Genomic DNA, 21,156 nt, shown 5'->3' on the forward strand with positions numbered 1-21,156 from the left:
GCGCTCAGCGTAGAGCACAGGATAAATGTGATCCCAAACGTTATGTAAAATGTGCCCAATAAAAGTTTCAACTCAATTCACAAAAAAGCCCCCACTCAGGTTTATCATCTGTCAAAGGAGATCTAGGGGGCTTACATGTTACTCGTAGTACAAAGACTCTGGAAAAGTGAAATGGCTCCTCGCCCCACTAAAAGAAATCAAGCCAATTCTGCGCTCCTAAATCCAAATGCCCCCCTCCCTTTTGAGCCCCAGTGTACATGAACCACATTTAGTGTCCCCATATTTGGCATTTCCGTAGTGATGAGAGCCCGCTTAATTTTACAGGTGCATGTCTCCAAAAACATGAGCTGGGTACTACCACGTACTGGGCACTACAACGTATGGATGACTACTACGTACTGGGCACTACAATAGCAACTACAATAGCAGATTTGCAATTTTTACTCTGCAACATCCGCTGCTGCTTGTTTCTGGAATACACCCATGGAGTCAAAATAGTCACTACACCTGTAGATAAATTCCCAAAGGTGTATCCTTTCCAAAATGGGGTCACTTGAGGGGGGATTCTGCTGCTCTAGCACTTAGGGGCGCTGTATATGGAGTCAGCAAACTGTTCTAGGAAAATCTGCACTCCAGGAGACAAATGGCGCTCCGTCCCTTCAATTGCCATTTTTACCCATTTCCCAGTGTGAAAATATAAAATCTGGGGCTAAAACAATTTTTGTGGTTAAAAACGTACCATATTTTTCGGACTATAAGACGCATCCTAAATTTTGGGATGGAAAATGGGAAAAAATATTTTTTATAAGATGGGGTCAGTCTTCTAGTCTGAATAGGTATCTTACATGGGGGGTCACAGGAGGCAGGGTCCCTCAGGAAGCCGGTGGAAGTGTAGGAATGCTGCGGACCCAGGCTGCTCCAGCAGCAGGAGTTGAAGTGATGGTGGAGTGGGATCATAGGAAGCAGGGCCCTCCATTCCTTCCCTCAGAAACCCATTGGCTGCAGAAGAGATGAGATGCTGCCGGGCCGTTGTCTGGTTGTAAGTGGTGAGGCAGAGTGACGTGCGCTGCTTTTCTGGTAGACTCAGTCATCTTCCTGAAGCCGTCGTCTACTGGAAAATTGCCGCCCCAGCCGGCGCATGCGCATCCTGGGATCTCGGAGCATCTCATCTCTTCTGCTGCCGCCGCCGGGTACCTGAGGGAGGGAACAGGGGGCCCTGCTTCCTCCGATCCCACTCCACCACCACCGCAACTCCTGATACGTTCAGACCATAAGACGCATCCCCCATTTTCCTCCCAAATTTTTTTTGGGGCTTGGGGGGGGGGGGGGGGGGAAGCGAGTGCGTCTTATAGTCCAAAAAATACGGTAAACATACCTGTGCTGTCAATATGATCACTGCACCCCTATATGAATTCATTGAGAAGTGTAGTTTGTAAAATGGGGTCACTTATGGGGGGGGTTCTGCTGTTCTGGTACCTTAGGGGCTCTGCGACATGGTACCCTCAAACCAGTCCAGCAAAATCTGAACTCCAATATGGCACTCCTTCCCTTCTGAGCTTTGCACTGCCTCAAGTAGTTTTCAACCACATATGTAGTATCGGCATACTCAGAAGAAAATGCACAACAAATTTTGGGGTCCATTTTCTCCTGCTTTCCTTGTGAAAATGAAAAAAAAAGTTGAGGCTAAAACATATTTGTGGGAAAAATAATTTATTTTCATTTCCACAGATGAACATTGTAAAACGTTTTAAGTACCTTGTTGGTTCAAGGTGCTCGCCACACATCTAGATAAGTTCCTTGAAGGGTCTAGTTTCCAAAATGGGGTCACTTGTGAGAGGTTTCCACTATTTAGGCACATCAAGAGCTCTCCAAACGCGACATGACACCCGCAGACCATTCCATCAAAGCCTGCGTTCCAAAATGTCACTCCTTCCTTTGAGCCCTGCCATGTAGTTTTCCCCCACATATGTGGTATCTGTGTACTCGGGAGAAATTGCACAACAGATTTGGGGTCCATTTTCTCCTGTTACCCTTGTGAAAATAAAAAAATTGGGGATAAAAGAACAATTTTTGTGGGAATTTTTTTATTTTTTTTATTTTTTTTTTATTTACATGGCTCTACGTTTATAAACTTCTGTGCAGCACATCTAGAAACATTCCTTGAGGGGTCTAGTTTCCAAAATGGGGTCACTTGTGGGGGGTTTCCACTGTTTAGGCACATCAAGGGTGGTAATCTGAGGCCTAATATATATTGAGCCAGGTTAAAGAAAGGAGCCCATCTAAATCGGAAAATCTGACAAGCGAGCAGGAGCAAAACTTTTTGAGGCTAGAGCCAGAGTGGTCTGATTTTCAGTTGCTTCAATCCTGTAAAGAGAAGAAAATACTGTAAGCAGAACGGTATGGGAAGAAGATACAAGTCCTTGTAACTATAAGCGATCATTCACAGCACTAAAGTATAAAAAAAAAAATTTGGACAGTTGATCTACATCTAAACGAGAATGTAGACCAAGAGCTCACACTTAACTGTGTAAGGAGAGAAGTAATAGGCGTATTCTTGGGGATGAAGTGTGGTGGAAAAGATGGGCCTGTTCAGAAGCACAAATTGCATAGTAAGTATATAGGCTTCACACATAAGCTATTTTAGGTTCGACTTCAAGTAGGACTGGAGCATTGCAAAGCCTTAGCCAACATGCCATGGTCCTGCCTCATTCTATAACTCGAGAACCCAGAAGCAGAGTGATTTGGAGCCCTGCCTCACCTGCCAGGATTTATCTGTGATATTTCTAAGGTGAAGCCAATTTACCATGCTCCCCGTGTGCAAAACCCTATGGGTGCACAGTGACTAATATTAAGTGGGAAGGCTTACCAGCATTCCGTCTTGTAATTAGGTAGCTAGTCCAGATCAACTTAGATTGATCTTGATTTATAACATTCAGATTTTGTGAATGCTATCCTTGGGGACAGGACCTATAGGTTCTGCGTAGATGTTGCCTCATTGGGTAGAACACTTCCAGTAGGCAGAACCAACAGGCTTTAGGTTGGTGTTGTCTTGGTGTGCCGTACATACAGTTTATGCAACTGATGACTTGGTGAGCAGAACATGCAGGGTCCTTGTAGACGTTGCCCTGATAAACAGAACATATTGAATCTGTGTAGGTGTTGCCTCAGTGGGTAGTACTTACAGGATGCCTGCCAATATTGCCTTGGTGGACAAAGCATACAAGATTATACAAGATACATATGTTGCCCTTTGGACAAAACATACAGAATCTATACCGATGTTGCATTGGTTAGCAGATTTTATGTGGATTCTTCCTGTCTATGTAGATTTTGCCCTAGTGGGCACACATACAGTTTCTGTCCAGATGTTTTCCTGTTCGACAGACGCACGGATTCTATGTAGTTTCTGTTTTAGTGGACAGACGCACTGAATCCATATGCTGATTTGGTGGTCAGAGCATACAAATGCTAGCTGGATGCTGCCTCGGTGGACAGAGCATACAGATTCAGTTTGGCATAATGCTCTACCTATTGAAGGGGGTAATGTAGCTGGTTACTCTGTGATCTGAGTAACCCATTCCTGTACTAGGATTGGGAGATTGGCGGTCACGGGGTGCGGTAGTAGGCAAAGACAAGTGTCCCAAATTTAAACTATATTCCTCTTCTGCCAGAGGTGAATTGGAAAACTGTGCACTTGCTCGTTGAATCTGTTGAAGATCCGTCCCCAGTTGCTGTGCCTAAGGCTACAATGAAGCCAGGACTAGATTTTGAAAGTGACTGGATCGCCCCACAGCGATATTTATGACCAGTCTCAAACACAGCACACTTGGGGACAGTGCGTTGTTTTGGCATCATACAGTAAGCCAAGCCTCAGATGTTGAAGTCCAGACTACAATTACGCTGGGGACTAATATTTGGGAAGCATTGGGCCGATCGCAGTGTGTCTGGCGAGAATACAAGAGCACAGCTGCATCTGCCCCTTCAGCAGTGGTGGAGGGCAAAGCAATCTAGGTAGAATCAACATGTGTCAAAGTGTGTGGTCTCATTTATTTGTTTTTTTTTCAGTTGTGTAGTGCTTTGTGGTAGCTTCCTTGGCTGCTGACCAATGGGTGAGTGGAGTAAGACTACAAAAGGTTGACTAGAGATTAGTGAGCACAGTGCGTGGATGGGCTCATGGACACTTTTCCAGTGGGCCTGCCCGGCTTTGAAGAGGGGGTGAAGAGAGGGGCTGAGCAGTAACAATGAAGAAGGTGAGGTGCCTCGTTTTTCTAGTGGTTTGGGTGGGGTGAATTGGGGATTGATGCGATGGGTGTTGTTTCGGCAGCCATACTTGCCTACTGCTGTTTGCCCACCTCATCTTCATGGTCTTTGCTTTGGCTCTCCCCTACCTCCCACCTTCTGCCCACTCCCTCCTGATATGCCTTGGTCAGGGCAGTACTCTGGACTAGTGGGTGAGCAGACCGGAGTAGGGCCAGTGAGTAAACTCCTTTTTGTCTTTGTGAGTCAATAGGCTACAAAAAAATTCACACAAAAACCCTTTAATTTTAATATCCCCTCCCTCTTGAGAAAAGGGTTGAGGAGCTTTGACTTGTGCCACTGTAGGCTAAGTATTCCATGGGTGTACTATAATCACCGCCACACTGTGTAAGGAAAACTGTAATTTTCAGACTACAAGATACACTTTTTAGCAAGAAAAATTTCAGCTAAAAAGTCCTTTTTGTCTTATAGTCCAATGTCAGCGAGAGAAGTCAGCAGCCCGTGATCTGCCTACGTCCGTGACACCTGGTATCCAGCTAACCAACACCCTTAAATCTTGGTCCCATTAGCACTTTCATCTCTGTCTAGTTAAGCCTAAGAAAAGGTGGGAATACTGCGAGAAAGAACTGGCAGCTTGGTCAAAGCGAGTCTGCGTAGGTACAGGGGCCTACTAGAATATAGCAGCTTCGTTCTTTTGACAATACTAAGTCCAGCCTGAAGAAAGGTGGAAATGCAGCGAGGGGAAACTGCTTGATCAGAGAGTAAGTTTGGGTAGGCGCAGGGGCTGGCTGCAAGCAATAAATGATACAAGACAAGGGGCTGCATCTGGATGCAAGGTACAGACGAGGGTCAGTCAGAGGGGGAACATATGTGAGAAGAGCACCGATTAACTGAGGCAGCAGTGCTAAAGCAGAAGTATAAAAAGCATTGACTGTTCCTGTCCATTGATTACTTTTATATGACAGGATACACCCTCTAGCTGTGTGTGTTATGCACACCCCCTACTGCTCCATTCAAAGTTTAGAGCACAGACGAAAACAGCTGAGCATAGCATTCGTTCTTAGTACTCGGGTACCAGGGCCTGCTGTTTTGGAATTTGGTGAGGATACCCAATGATCTAGTGATTAGCATCAATTATGATTTAATTATATACTGGATTGGTAATAGACAGCCAGTGAATTAATTTGCTTGTGTTAGTACAGTTTTGTTGTTTTTATCACTATTTTTGAGTGCATCAATGTTTTTGATCATACAGTAAATATATCTATGACCATGTAGTATTTTTTTTCCTAAAACCCCTTTCTTTTTACTATATTGCTGCCTGCTATTAAAAAACACATTCTCTCAGGGTTTAGCATATATTACTTTTAGCAAGTTATTTACAATTACTCATATACCCTGAAATGCATTATATGGTTTATCCAACAAGACATGGTAAAAAAAAAAAATCAAATCTGGCACTGGAATTTATAGATATCAGCATTTGAATTGGTGGACTTTTGATTAAGAGCCGTAGGACTTTTATAAACTTGTCACAACTTTGCCAGAATGTTCGCCAGAAAAGTTGTGGCAGAAATTTTACTAAAGCCTCACCAATTTTTTTTTAAAAGTTTCGAGAGTAGCATAAAAACTTGGTTGCACATTTTGGTGCTAAAGAGTCAAGCTTCAAAAGTTTACACCAGAATACCAGCATATATACAAAAAATTGCAATTTTGGAGTCCAACTGGTTATAACGAATTCCCTGAATTGTGTTGTTTGACTGACAGGAGTGATGAAATAGTACGGCATATACACGTAAATATGAATCCACTGTGTTCATTAGAATAAAGCTGTTCCTGTCAGCTGTGATTGACAGTTTGCGATGTATTCGCGTATACACGCCTGCCTGTCAGAAGCTGAGTCCTCTGTTCTTTGGTGCTGTCCCTGAAATGTGCTGTACTTACAAAGGGCAGCAAGTTGAGTTGACAGATAGGCTTTATTCCATAAAAAGAATAATTTGCCCCACGCAAATTATAGAAATATGTAATAAAAGGGTTTTCCAGGCGCAAAGAAAAAAAGTCTGGCTGTCCTTATATTGAGTCCGTAAAACTCTTTACCTTTATTTTCCTTTTTTATTTTTGCTTCAGCCTCCTGCAGCCATTCTTGCTGTCTGATATTATTTAATTTCTGAACTTCTTGACTGTTTTCTTTGTGTCTAATCTATATTTCCCAAGAGGCAGTGTGTTCTGGCTTCTTTGCCAGACCTGGATCTGTCCTCCAGCTCACAAACTCGTCCTTAGTGCCTGCCTGCTCCACCTACAAAGCACTATACTGAGACTTCTATACAGTCTCAAGATGGATAAATTACTTATCTCAGTTTCTCCCTTCCAACCCCACTTCACCTACCATATACTGCCCTAAGACTCTCTTGCAGTCAATGTTACAGAGGATATTACAGGTGCTGACACTGGCACCACACGGTGCACTTCAAGATTGCAATTGGATCATATAATTTATACATTTATTATCTAATCTAGCACTCTGGAGCACCCATTCCCTCTTGACAAAGTCACGAGTTGATTTGTTTACTTTCGGTCTCCATGGAACCTGCTCTGCCTTTATGGGTTCTGTTCTCCCTACTTTCCTGGGAGATGTGCTGGTCATGCCCCTATGACATCACTACTCAGAGCACTCTCTACTCTGAGCTCCTGGCCGAGTCCTGCCTTCTGTATGCAGGTCTGTGCTTGACTGATGAGCGCTCCATTTAAAGCACAAGCCGGAAATTACTATGCTGTTCTTTGAATGGACTCTGAAAGTAAGGAGCTGGAGGTAATGTGACCACATGTGCCTGCTCGGGAACACAGTAGAGTTTTTACAGCAAGTAACTTCTGAAATGTCTTCATTTCTCACGTACTTTACAATGGTTTTATAACATATTCCCAGAACAGTCCTTCTAAAAATTACTTTTGACTCTCTGTGTATAATATACAATAGATGCTATATTATTCAATTTAATTCATACCTCAACTGTTTCAGAACTGCTTTGCTAATGTGACATGAGGGTTAGAGATTTTTGGCGTAATAGCATTCTCAGAACTTTCAGCTTTTGAGGAGAACTGGACATAAATCGTTTAACAGAAAATATAATCCGTGGTCATTGGGAAGTTCATTTGTATATTTTCTTTTTGTCTGTTTTTGCAGAGCAAACTTTATATGGAAGGTTTTAGAAGCCTTAAAGAAGGAGAGCCAGTTGAATTCACATTTAAAAAATCTTCCAAAGGCCTTGAATCATTACGGGTAACCGGCCTAGGAGGGAATCCCTGCATAGGAAGTGAAAGAAGACCCAAAGGAAAGATTATTCAGAAACGAAAACCAAAAGGCGATAGGTAGGTGGATATAATTTCTAATTACCTCCTATTAAAACCTATCAGATTGCTGAAGTTTTAACAATACATAACTGTCAACACTGAAGAGGCCAGACTGCCTCGGCCCCTTGAAACATCCAATTGGTATGGATGCGAAGACTTAGATGCCCATGATCTCATGTCACCATCATCAAATAGGATAATTTTTGGTCATTTCTGACCAAAACTTCAAACACTGAAGTTTGATGTCCGTCTTGAAAATGAACCATTTTGATGCTGGCAAAACCTGTTTATTGATATAGATGGAAGAATTGACTTTGCTCACTGTGCATTGAGTCAGAAGCCTGACTGAAACACTGCTGTCCTACTTTTCATTTTGTTTAGCTTGGCAATCTGATATCCTACTAACACCAGATTTACGCTGTCCTTTTATACAATGGCTTTGATTTAAAAAAAATTACCCTTAATTTGGAATTGCATGAACCGAGCGCTGAGACCTTGTATTTATGAAATGGTTTGCTTGCTCAGTCTTTCTGTAGCTGAGTAACAATTTTCTCTTTATACTTTGCATTAATAGGTGGTGGGTGGGGAGACCAGTAGCTCATGAATATAAAGGACCCCACAGCGTTCGCATATAATATTTGGGTCATGTTGTACCCAATAAAATGTGAGTTTATTGAACCAGTAAGTGACTGTGTTATAATCAGGATATCTGGCACTACTTTTTACTGACTTTAGATAAAGAATATATTTTAAATCTAAATCACCCTACTTGATAATTAAATTGCAGGTTTTAAAATCTGACGTCCAGAGTAAATATAAAAAAATAAGTTCTAAATTGCTTGCTTTAAAATCTTGCAATTTATTGTGGGATCTTTAACATATGTTTTATTCTATTTTTTCAAATGCCCAAATATACTTACTACAATTCCGCCTGTAATGTTGCAATTCCACATTGTTGTCTTTTACAACCTGTAAAATTCAGATATCTTAATTCTTCAGTGGCTTGAAAATATAAATCCATGGAAAGCACAGATTTAGAAATAATGCCCCATTCAGACATATTTTCTTTTCTTCATGAGAGAAATAATCTCTACTGAAATTTTTAGTGCAGCTTCTCTAAAAGATTGTGTAATGTAGGGGGTTGCTTGGTAACCAGAAAACGCAGCTTCTCCGTAATCTGCAGAGTCGGGTAGAGATTTCTTCTTGTGCTGTTTAAAGGTAAGGGATTCACAGGGCCCTCGGATACAATTTTTGTTTTCAGTAGCATCTAAAATGTTGAGCACAACCGCCATCGACCTTCGGAAGATATTATGACACTGACTGTTCTCGTTATTTAACCATTATAGTGCAATTCCAATGTTTGATAAATAATCCATCTGCTTTCTGTCACTAATATTTCTACGACTTTCATTTGCAGTGTTGTACAGCCCTGTATGCTGCTTGATGTTCTTTTATGCTTTACTTCAACTCCTGATAAATTCTTCATTGCCGTTCTGTAGCGCTTCTAATAAGTCTATTGTTATCGTTTGGAAAATGACCTATTTTGTTTAAACCCTTTAAACCACCAATCTGCACATATATGCTCTAGCCTCTGATTCCCCATGCAGTCAGGGTGTATAGTATATCTACAGTTCTCACATTACTGGCAGATTTAAAGGCAGATAGTGCTGCACACAGCAATGTCATTACAGAGATTGGGCTCACCCTATAAAGTTGCATTTACACTGCACGATTATCACCATCAAGCTTTCTTAGGAATGCTCTTTTCAGGACAATCGTGCAGTCTAAACAGGCTGCCAAACACATGATGAACATGCAAAATGCTTGTTTGTTGGAGGAATGTGACACTGATCTTTTGGTTTGCCCAAAAGATCATGTTTCTCAGCAGCACATTATCTTGTGTAAACAGTACCTGTGCTGCTGAGAGCAATTGTTATTCTTGCTTAATAGTGTCGTCATATTTTGCAGCACTTTACATACTTATCATTACTGTCCCCAGCGGGGTTCGTAATCTAAATTTCCTATCCGTGTGTCTTTGGAGTGTAGGAGGAAAACCGTGGAAACACGAAAACATCAGAGCATACCAACTCCTTGCAGATGTCCTTAGTGGGATTTCAACCCAAGATCCCAGCTCTGCAAAGAAAGAATGCAAAGCATTACACCATGGTGCTGGCCTAATGGCAACCTATGCAAATCAAACTATCTTGTACAAATCGTTCAGTGTGCATCTGCAGCAAGGTCTGCTTACATATACGGGCTATTAAATGACCGCCGATCAGTAAACGGGTAGCTGATCGGTGGCCATTTAGTGCCGCTGGTTGGCTGATGAAACTTAACGGGACTCTGTCAGCTCAGAATGACTGTTCAAACTAAGTACAGGAACTCTGTGTACCCTTGGTGTGGCCAAATATTGAAGCTACGTTCACACGTTCAGTATTTGGTCAGTATTTTACATCAGTATTTATAAGCCAGAGCCAGGAGTGGGTGATAAATACAGAAGTGGTGACCTGTTTCTATTATACTTTTCCTCTGGTTTTTCCACTCCTGTTTTTCTCCATACTATCTTTCCCTCCCCTTTACTTGAATTTTTAACTATTTACAAATATAATAAAAAATCATTGAAACACAAGTACTAATGTAAAATACTGAACATGTGAATGTGGCCTTAAGTTCAACCTCTTACCTACAGTGGTGGCCAAAAGTATTGGCACCCCTGCAATTCTGTCAGATAATACTCAGTTTCTTCCTGAAAATGATTGCAATCACAAATTCTTTGGTATTATAATCTTCATTTAATTTGCTTGCAAGGAAAAAACACAAAAAGAATTGTCCTAAAGCCAAATTGGATATAATTCCACACCAAATCTAAAAAAAGGGGGTGGACAAAAGTATTGGCACTGTTTGAAAAATCATGTGATGCTTCTCTAATTCGTGTAATTAACAGCACCTGTAACTTACCTGTGGCACCTAACAGGTGTTGGCAATAACTAAATCACACTTGCAGCCAGTTAACATGGATTAAAGTTGACTCAACCTCTGTCCTGTGTCCTTGTGTGTACCACATTGAGCATGGAGAAAAGAAAGAAGACCAAAGAACTGTCTGAGGACTTGAGAAACCAAATTGTGAGGAAGCATGAGCAATCTCAAGGCTACAAGTCCATCTCCAAAGACATGAATGTTCCTGTGTCTTCCGTGCGCAGTGTCATCAAGAAGTTCAAAGCCCATGGCACTGTGGCTAACCTCCCTAGATGTGGACGGAAAAGAAAAATTGACGAGAGATTTCAACGCAAGATTGTGCGGATGGTGGATAAAGAACCTCGACTAACATCCAAACAAGTTCAAGCTGCCCTACAGTCCGAGGGTACAACAGTGTCAACCCGTACTATCCGTCTGCGTCTGAATGAAAAGGGACTGTATGGTAGGATACCTAGGAAGACCCCACTTCTTACCCCGAGACATAAAATAGCCAGGCTGGAGTTTGCCAAAACTTACCTGAGAAAGCCTAAAACGTTTTAGAAGAATGTTCTCTGGTCAGATGAGACAAAAGTAGAGCTTTTTGGGAAAAAGCATTAACATAGAGTGTACAGGGAAAAAAAAGAGGCATTCAAAGAAAAGAACACGGTCCCTACAGTCAAACATGGCGGAGGTTCCCTGATGTTTTGGGGTTGCTTTGCTGCCTCTGGCACTGGACTGCTTGACCGTGTGCATGGCATTATGAAGTCTGAAGACTACCAACAAATTTTGCAGCATAATGTAGGGCCCAGTGTGAGAAAGCTGGGTCTCCCTCAGAGATCATGGGTCTTCCAGCAGGACAATAGCCCAAAACACACTTCCAAAAGCACTATAAAATGGTTTGAGAGAAAGCACTGGAGACTTAAACTAGAAGAAGAGGGGATGGGAAGAAAAACGCAGAACACGAACATGCAACCAGAGAACATACTAATGAAAGATATGAAGTGCGACAAAGAAGGTCCAAGACAAGATACTTGGAAGGGAGGTAAGAAAATTTCTAATACAATCCACAGGGAGAAGATTGGAACAAAGCAAAATCGTGTAAACTGCGTGCTAGCAAATGCCAGGAGCCTGACAAACAAGATGGATGAACTGGAAGCAGAAATATCTACAGGTAACTATGACATAGTGGGAATAACGGAGACATGGTTAGATGAAAGCTATGACTGGGCAGTTAACTTACAGGGTTACAGTCTGTTTAGAAGGGATCGAAGAAGTCTGAAAGGGGGTGGAGTCTGTCTATATGTAAAGACGTGTCTAAAGCCTACAATACGGGAGGATGTATGGGAGGGAAATGAGGAGGTCGAGTCCTTATGGGTGGAGATACATGGGGCAAAAAACAATAATAAAATTATCATAGGAGTCTGTTATAAACCACCAAATATAGCAGAAGCCACGGAAAGTCTATTAATGAGACAAATAGACGAAGTAGCAAAAAATAACGAGGTGATTATTATGGGGGACTTCAACTACCCCGATATAGACTGGGAAACCGAAAGCTGTAGATCTCAGAAAGGAAACAGGTTTCTGTCAAATATCAAAGACAATTATTTGTCACAACTTGTGCAGGAACCAACTAGAGGGACGGCCCTTTTAGACTTAATATTAACTAACAGGCCAGACAGAATAACTGAGGTGCAAGTCGGGGGGCACCTGGGAAATAGTGACCACAACATTATACAATTCCACATGTGCTTCAGTAGGGTGCCCAGCAAGGGAGTCACAAAAACACTGAACTTCAGGAGGGCAAAGTTTGATCAGCTAAGAGATGCCCTTCACCTTATAGACTGGGATAGTATCTTTAGTAATAGGAGCACGGATAGAAAATGGGAAATTTTCAAAACAGTCCTACATAGTCACTGTAGAAGGTACATACCTTATGGGAATAAAAGGGCTAGGAATAGGAGGAAGCCAATGTGGCTAAATAAGGAAGTCAAGAGGGCAATGGAAAACAAAAAAAGGGCTTTCGGTAAACTTAAACAAGAAGGCAGCAAGGAAGCGCTAATATAGGGAAAAAAACAAAATCTGTAAGAAACAAATAAGAATAGCAAAAGAGGAGACAGAGAGACTAATTGCCAAAGAAAGTAAAACGAATCCCAAACTGTTCTTTAACTATATAAACAGTAAAAGGATTAAAACTGATGGAGTTGGCCCATTGAAAAATAACCTGGGTAAAATCATAGAGGGCGATGAGGGTAAAGCAAACCTACTCAATAGCTTCTTCTCCACTGTTTTCACAAAAGAAAACAATTTATCGGAGGAAATGCAGAGTGATAAAGTAAACCCTCCGCTAAATATCACCCACCTAACCCAGGAGGAAGTTCAGAAACGCCTAAATAATATCAAAATAGACAAGTCACCAGGCCCAGATGGCATACACCCCCGGGTACTAAAAGAATTAAGTAATGTGATAGACAGACCGCTGTATCTTATATTCAAGCACTCTTTATGGACAGGGTCTGTCCCACTAGACTGGCGCCAAGCAAATGTGGTACCAATATTCAAAAAGGGGTCTAAAAGTGACCCTGGGAACTATAGACCAGTCAGCTTAACGTCTGTTGTGGGTAAATTGTTTGAAGGATTTCTTAGAGATGCTATTGTAGAATATCTTAATGATAATAACTGTCTAACTGCATATCAACATGGATTCATGAGGGATCGCTCCTGCCAAACAAACCTGATCGCCTTCTACGAGGAGGTGAGCTCACAGCTGGACCGGGGAGAGTCAGTGGATGTTGTATACCTTGACTTCTCCAAAGCGTTTGATACCGTGCCACACAAAAGGTTGGTATATAAAATGAGAATGCTTGGTCTGGGGGATAATGTGTGCAAGTGGGTAAATAGCTGGCTGAGTGATAGAAATCAGAGGGTGGTTATCAATGGAGTAAGCTCAGGGTGTGTCAGGGTTACTAGCGGGGTGCCTCAAGGGTCTGTCTTGGGCCCTATATTATTTAATATATTTATTAATGATCTAGTGGAAGGGTTGCATAGTAAAATAGCAATATTTGTAGATGATACTAAACTTTGTAAAGTAGTTAATACAGATGAGGATAGGGCACAGCTACAGGAGGATTTAGATAAATTGGGGAGTTGGGCCAAAAAATGGCAAATGGGGTTCAATGCCGATAAATGTAAGGTCATGCACATGGGAAAGAAAAACAGCAGTCACCCATACATATTAAATGGGAAACCGTTGGGGAAATCTGACCTGGAGAAGGACCTGGGCGTCTTGGTTAATAGCAAATTAAATTGGAGTGCCCAGTGTCAGGCAGCAGCTGCGAAGACAAATAGAGTCATGGCATGCATCAGAAGAGGAATAGGAGCATGTGATGAGAACATTGTTCTTCCTCTGTATAAAGCGCTGGTAAGGCCGCACTTAGAATATTGTGCACAGTTCTGGGCTCCAGTGCTCAGGAAAGACATATTGGAGCTAGAGAGGGTACAAAGGAGGGCGACTAAGGTAATAAAGGGAATGGAGGGACTAGAATACCCAGAGAGGTTGTCAAAATTAGGCCTATTTACGTTGGAAAAGAGAAGGCTTAGGGGAGACCTCATAAACATGTATAAATACATCAGGGGGCAGTACAGAGATCTCTCCCATGACCTGTTTATACCAAGGATGGTGACAAAGACGAGAGGGCACACTATGCGTCTGGAGGAAAGGAGGTTCCTGCACCAGCATAGAAGGGGATTCTTTACGGTCAGAGCCGTGAGACTCTGGAACTCTCTGGGAGAGGAAGTGGTGATGTCCAACTCACTTAACGAGTTCAAGAGAGGCCTGGATGCCTTTCTTGAGAACAATAAAATTACATCTTATGCTTAGTTAATTAATCCAGGGATTTAATCTGACTGCCAGATTGGTGTCGGGAAGTGAATTTTTCCTCAATGATGTAAATTGGCCTATACCGCATGGGTTTTTGTTGCCTTCCCCTGGATCAACGCTGCGGAATAGCTGCAGTGCACAAGAAATAGGCTGAACTGGATGGACGATTGTCTTTTTTCGGCCTTATAAACTATGAACTATGAACTTCTAAGGTGGCCAGCAATGAGTCCAGACCTGAATCCCATAGAACACCTGTGGAGAGATCTCAAAATGGCAGTTTGGAGAAGGCACCCTTCAAATATCAGGGACCTGGAGCAGTTTGCCATAGAAGAATGGTCTACAATTCCAGCAGAGCATTGTAAGAAACTCATTGATGGTTACCGGAAGCGGTTGTTCGCAGTTATTTTGGCTAAAAGTTGTGCAACCAAGTATTAGGCTGAGGGTGCCAATACTTTTGTCTGGCCCATTTTTGGAGTTTTGTGTGAAATGATCAATGATTTGATTTTTGCTTCATTCTCTTTTGTCTTTTTTCCTTGCAAGCAAATTAAATGAAGATCATAATACCAAAGAATTTGTGATTGCAATCATTTTCAGGAAGAAACTGAGTATTATCTGACAGAATTGCAGGGGTGCCAATACTTTTGGCCACCACTGTACTTGTTTTCCATCCATCTCCGCCCTTCTCTGGATCTGTATAGCTAGAGCTGTCAATCAAAGCAGAGATAGGTGGAGACAGAGGGAAAACAAGTAGGTGGAAAGGTGCCCCTAAATGTTTGCCATGTTTGAACAGTCATTCTTTGCTAACAGACTCCCTTTAAGACGGACTCCACCGAGCTGAAATGAGCAGTATTGTTTCTACTAGTTTGTTGGACATTTTTTAGCAAAAGTGTTGAGGAAAAAAATTTTGATGGGGTTTCGGGGTGGGTGGTCAAATTAAGGCTTCAGAAATAAGGCATTAGTCTTGAATTCCTTAGTGGTTGGTGTGTTAATGGCAGAAAAGTGTAAAATCTTTGATAGATCTGCCTCAGTGAGTGATTTTTATTCCTGTCGATAATAGTAATAATGACCTAAATGTAACAAGACATTTAATTAGGCTGTTCTTTTGCCAAAATCCTTCAAAACTCTTAAGAAATTGGAAAGTGAAAAAACTTTGTACTATAATTGGCATTAAAAAAAAATATTTTGGTTCTTCAACGTTTCTTATCTTTGGTTCCCAGTAAAGTTGCTTCATTGTGGCCAGTAGAGATCATACAATGTGTCTCTGAGACCTAGTAAATTACTTTTAATGCCACCTCCTATGGGGTCTCTAAAGGATTACAATAAAGGCACATTAGCCAAAACCTGCTTTGGGGAAGAGAAGGATACAGTCTGATGAATTTCAGAAGCAGATCTTTTTGTTCTCTCTTTTGGATAAGTTGCCGCCAGTGGAGCTTTCTTATGTATGGAGGAGTTGGGAGAGATGGCTGTCAACTGAACGATTGTTTAGCCAACATCCATCTAATGTGTATAGGGGCCTTAAAAGTTACAGCTCTCACTACTTCATCAGCTTGATCAATCAGCCCTAACTCATAAACCTGCTCCAGGCTTGTGAACACTGTGCAGGGTAAACTACTCCACTAGGAGTCGATCTGGCAGAACCCTTGAAGTTGATATTGGTTTATTTTTCCGCGATGAGTTTTTGGTGAGTTTTTTTTGTGCTGCATATTTTCAAAAAAATGCAAGTGACCTTTATTACTCAATGGGTGTAGAAAATCTGCAAAATCAAATACTCCCCAAAATCTCACTGTGGGAACATAGCTTAAGGAGTGCTCACATGAGTGTATAACACTGCCAAGTGAGTGCTATCCAATGTTTTATCAGATTGCACTCGGACCAATGATATACGATGGGGCAGTGCAGGTTTGCTATTTTTTTTTCTCATGCAGATTCAACATGAGAAATAATTGAAAGCATTCTGCAAATGGCTTTGGAATTCGGATCATGTGCAAACATACAAGTCTATGGGTGAGTGTGAAACATCGGAATGCAGTCCGACCTCCATGGACTCAGACGGTGAAGAAGATAGAGAAATTAAGTTCTCCATTTTCTCCACACCTGTGATACGATTCTCATGCCAGAGAATCGGATCACACTCTGCTCAAAGTCTGATAGCTTGAGCCGAGTGTCATTAGCATAATTGGTCCAATTTTCTCGCATGAGCGAAACTACGGCCATCTGACCGCTGCCAAAGGATAGTAGTGTAAACTGACTGTTTGAAGGTTTGTGCCCTGAAATATGTTACGCTGAAGTACTGGTCCATGTTAAAGTTTACTTGTAGCCTTTGTGGAAAAACCTTTCTAAGTAATAATTCCACTGCACCCTGTTCACTCCAGGAGAGTGTAGTAATTTGTAGAAGGACCTGCATCAGACTGACTATGTCAGGTCAACTATAGACTGCCATAGGAGCTAGTTTTTGCTGCAGGTATCTGCATTACAGATATAACAAAATCCGTATATAGTACACCCGTATTTCCCTCATAACTGAAACAGATAAAATCTTTCCAGTTTCATTACACACAAAGTACCACTACATACAATACAGATTACTAACACTGTTTGTGGGTCACTGTTACTATACTCGGCTTGACACCAACCTTACTAGTGATTTTAGGATGATGAAGGGAGTCCTGGTGAAATTAAATCTCCTATGCAAGTAGGTTGGGTCCACTTCACTTTTTTTGCCACATGTCGGTGGCTCCTTAAAAAAAACATATTTATGCGTATGCACTGATGGGGACATTGACTTTAATGAAGCTGACAGGGTTACTTTGCACCTGTCTCACCTTATTTTAGCAATATCTGCCATTTTGAAGTGGCACAGAAATGTGGTTGACTATTTACGCCCATGTCAGAAAGGCAGACACAGCTGAAAATTAAGTCACACAGTGCACAAGGTGACTACACCTACTTCATCAAAGTCAGTGGCCCCGTTGGCTGATATACACCTGAATCCCATTTTTTAGGGCATCATACGAAAGCCCCAATGGAGCAACTGAGATGGGGCAAAAACGTGATGTGAGCATAGCCTTGGGGTTAGCAGATTGTAATGTCCCAAAACTTGTGTTTCCTCCTTGGTATAAATAGTTGGTGGCCAAAGATATGAATACTCAGCTCTGGACATAATCCATGAGCACATTGTAAGTTAGATATGTCACAGATGGGGTAAGCACATCTAGTTACCACAGTATTGCACTGAAGGAGAAAAATACAACTGTCTCTTCACTTAACTAATGTTAGTGGTTGGTGTCTTTAAAATAAAATGGGAGGCTCTATCTCTATGAACACCTTAGGAAAAATAACCTTAGAAAAAATGGGGGAGGCTCACTTTTTTCTAAAACCCCCATACACATAAGATGATGGTTGGCCGAATGATGCTTCAGCCGATCGTTCAACTGACAGCCATCTCGGCTGTCTCTCCCATACACAGGAGCACTTATGTGGCCAGGTGCTCCTGTGTTCTGTAGGTGAAAGCTGCTGACAGACATCTCTGTGGCGGCTTATCGCCAGGAGAACAAAGCAATTTGCAAAACAAAATCTGACATACCCGATCAATAAATCCAACAATCAGTTGGCCTGCACCCCTATGCTTGTTAGCATTTTTTCCAAACCCATTGATATTGGCGGTTGTGGCCAACATTAGTCTGTGAATGGAGGGCTTTACTTTGCCTCAGATAATATAAAGAATGTGCTCTTTCATGGTAACACAAACCCCAGACATAACTAATAGACTATAAATACCTTATCGAATAACATAAGGCAACATTTTTTAAGGGTAACTATTTAGTGATTAAATAAAATTCTCAGTAAGTAAAAGACATTAAATCAATGAATCAGCCAACTATAACATGTAAGCCCAATATTGAACATCTAACATCATGAAAGTCCAAATGGGGGCAAGTTATAAATAAAAAAGGGGCCAGAAGGGTGGGCTTCTTGAAACGCTGGAACTTTCTGGGACGGACCCCGGCATACAGCTCTAGATTCCTGCCTAAAACACCGACGCACCAATGAGAGGGCTCGAGCCCAGCACCAGCCCTCTGAAGAATCTTATAGAAACAGCTTGTGGAGGCCACAGACAGACCTGTAATATCTTAGGAGGTGTCGTTAGGAGTGTGAAGTGTGGATAAGGGAGCCTAAAGTAAGCACCAAAAAACTACATATACATACATATTTACATTATTACTAGATGTATATACATATATATAATATATACATATTACATACAGTATGTGCATGAGCACAAACCTACAAGGCTGTATGCATATGTTTCTCTCCCCCTTCCAGGCTAAACCTCAACGCCTTTTGAGGGGCTCTTACGTTCTACTGCAGACACCATAGAAGATGTCCTGTGTGTGTTCATTAGACAGAGTGAAGAATTCTCTTTTAGGCTATGTGCCCACGTTGCATTTATGAAGCAGAAAATTTCTGCTGCATAAATGCAAGTCCTCTCCCGGAAAAACGCATGCGGAATTCCGCACGCGTTTTTCGCGCGTTTATCACGCGTTTTCCACATGCGGAATTGCCTTGCGTTTTTTATGCATTGGACAAAGGCAATTCCGCTTGCGGAAACGCAAAATTAAATGACATGCTGCGGATTTTTGAACGCGGCATAAACGCGGAAAAATCCGCAGCATGTGCATAGAACTTGCGGAATCCCATTGGGGACCATGGGGTGCGGATATACATGCGTTTTTCAAGCGTTTACGCTGCGGAAATTCTGCAGCATATACGCTTGAAAAATGCTACGTGGGCACACAGCCTTATCTTCGTTATCTGAGGTAGACCCAGAAGGAGCTTCCTCCATTTTTCGTGTGCAAAGTGAGACACACTGTCTGCCTTAGAAAAATGGAGAATGCTATGTCTTCATCAAGAAGAATGTTCCCTCTGTTTTTCTCAGCTTTATTACCATCTTAATATATACTTACCTTGTACTGTCTTCACATCCTGTTCCATCCAGATGTGTCCGGATCCCAGAATTCCAAGCGGCGGAAGTTTGTCGACCGCCATATTGGGACACCCAAGTGATGGGTGTCTCAATATGGAAACCTATGGTGGTACCAGCCTCTTGCGCGGTACCACCAGCGGAACACCGTTGCGAACACGCCGCCACCGGGATCAGCCGAATGATTCACTGACCGCCGTATCTAATGTCAGGGATTCCTCAGGCAGAATTGCAGCTGACAACCTTTGTACTATAAGATCTATGAGACTGTAGGATTCCCTGTAGTCTTATACAGTGACGTCACAGAACCAAATGACAAACTCTGCTCTGCACCTGTACAATTCAGAGCTTACTACCGCACTAGATCCTGATACAACATAGCCTCATTATGCTGAATGATTGGTCTGAGAAGACCTGATACAGGAACAGGGAAAAGGAGCAGGGCAGAGCAGTGTCAAGCGGCGTCAGCAGGCAGGGCAGTATGACAGTGGTATGAGCAGGCAGAGCACAGTGGTATGAGCAGGCAGAGCGGCGTGAGCAGGCTGAGCGCGGCAGAGCGCAGCGCGAGCACGGCAGAGCGGCGGCAGCAGGCAGAGCGCGGAGTGACATTACCGCCCACCCGATGCAATAGCATCGGGCCTCCATCTAGTTGATTATATAACTATTTGTATATGGTACCTGGTGATGATTTCCGTATCACCTATATGATCTATGCAACAGAATATACTGTTTGAATACAAATGTTACGTATGTTGATGTATATTGATTCTATATTGATTCCATAGGCATTGATGTATCACCTTGAATTATTATATATTTATTGTGCCTGGTGATATACCATCCTCGCTTAGCAGTTCAGTATTCTCTTTATGATTGATATAATAAATACACACCTTAGGTGTACCACACAGGCACTGTATACTACTTTCTTTGTACAAGGTGATCTACTATTCCTTATATATTGCTTTTACATGATACACCTGTAGTAGTTATTTGTATTTTTATGTACAGGAATTATTTTTTGCTCCTCCTATTTGTTGTTAATATACCCTTGTGAGATATATATCCCCTTTTTTTGAGTGAGGGCACTCTTGTGTTTGTAGTGCCACTGCAACCATTTCTTTAGTAAAGATTTTTTATCCTTCCTATTTATTGTTAATTTGATATTTGGACTCAACATAGGTGGTTCTCCTAGTTTGTTGCATTTTCATCATATTTTTAAATCCCCTCTGTGTTGCCATGCTCGGTGTGTTTAGTTTCCCTGATTATATATATATATATCTAGCACCCACCACTAACCCCTCTCCAGGCTTACAAAGACACTTAGCCCATATAAAGCTTTGCAAGCTTCTCACTTCCGTGGTTATAAACTGCTCAAAAAAATAAAGGGAACACTCAAATAACACATCCTAGATCTGAATGAATGAAATATTTGACTCGCCCCCTGGGCCTAGTGTGGACGTGTGTGGGATACCCAGAGCCGGGTCTCTGGGGGTTGTAGAATCCGTGGCGGTGACCCGGTCCCGTGGCTCAGGGTGGTCAGGCCGATGGCGGTATTTTGTGGGGGTTTTAGGTTAATTGTCCGACTACGCCACCTGTGGATTGCGGTCAGCACGGACCGCCGCTGCAAGGCAGACCGCTGGGACTGATGGTGTGTGCAGCTGAGGTAGTGTGACTCCCCACGGAAAAGCGGAGCCCCAGGGCAGTGTAGTTGATGGTGAGGGTGATAGTGCAC

General features: G+C 42.1%; 1 protein-coding gene across 1 annotated transcript in view; it reads left to right on the forward strand.

Annotated features, from left to right (window-relative positions):
* The window catches only part of LIN28B (lin-28 homolog B), a 93,979-nt gene that overhangs the window by 44,457 nt on the left and 28,366 nt on the right, over positions 1–21,156 (forward strand). The window contains exon 3 of the mRNA XM_073673177.1: positions 7,439–7,623. Within this exon, the coding sequence (XP_073529278.1) occupies positions 7,439–7,623 (185 nt within the window). The remainder of the gene's footprint in view (positions 1–7,438; positions 7,624–21,156) is intronic.

Source organism: Phyllobates terribilis, unplaced genomic scaffold (assembly GCF_046119375.1).
Source record: "Phyllobates terribilis strain yellow unplaced genomic scaffold, ASM4611937v1 Scaffold_3__8_contigs__length_932513732, whole genome shotgun sequence".
NCBI classification, from domain to species: domain Eukaryota; kingdom Metazoa; phylum Chordata; class Amphibia; order Anura; family Dendrobatidae; genus Phyllobates; species Phyllobates terribilis.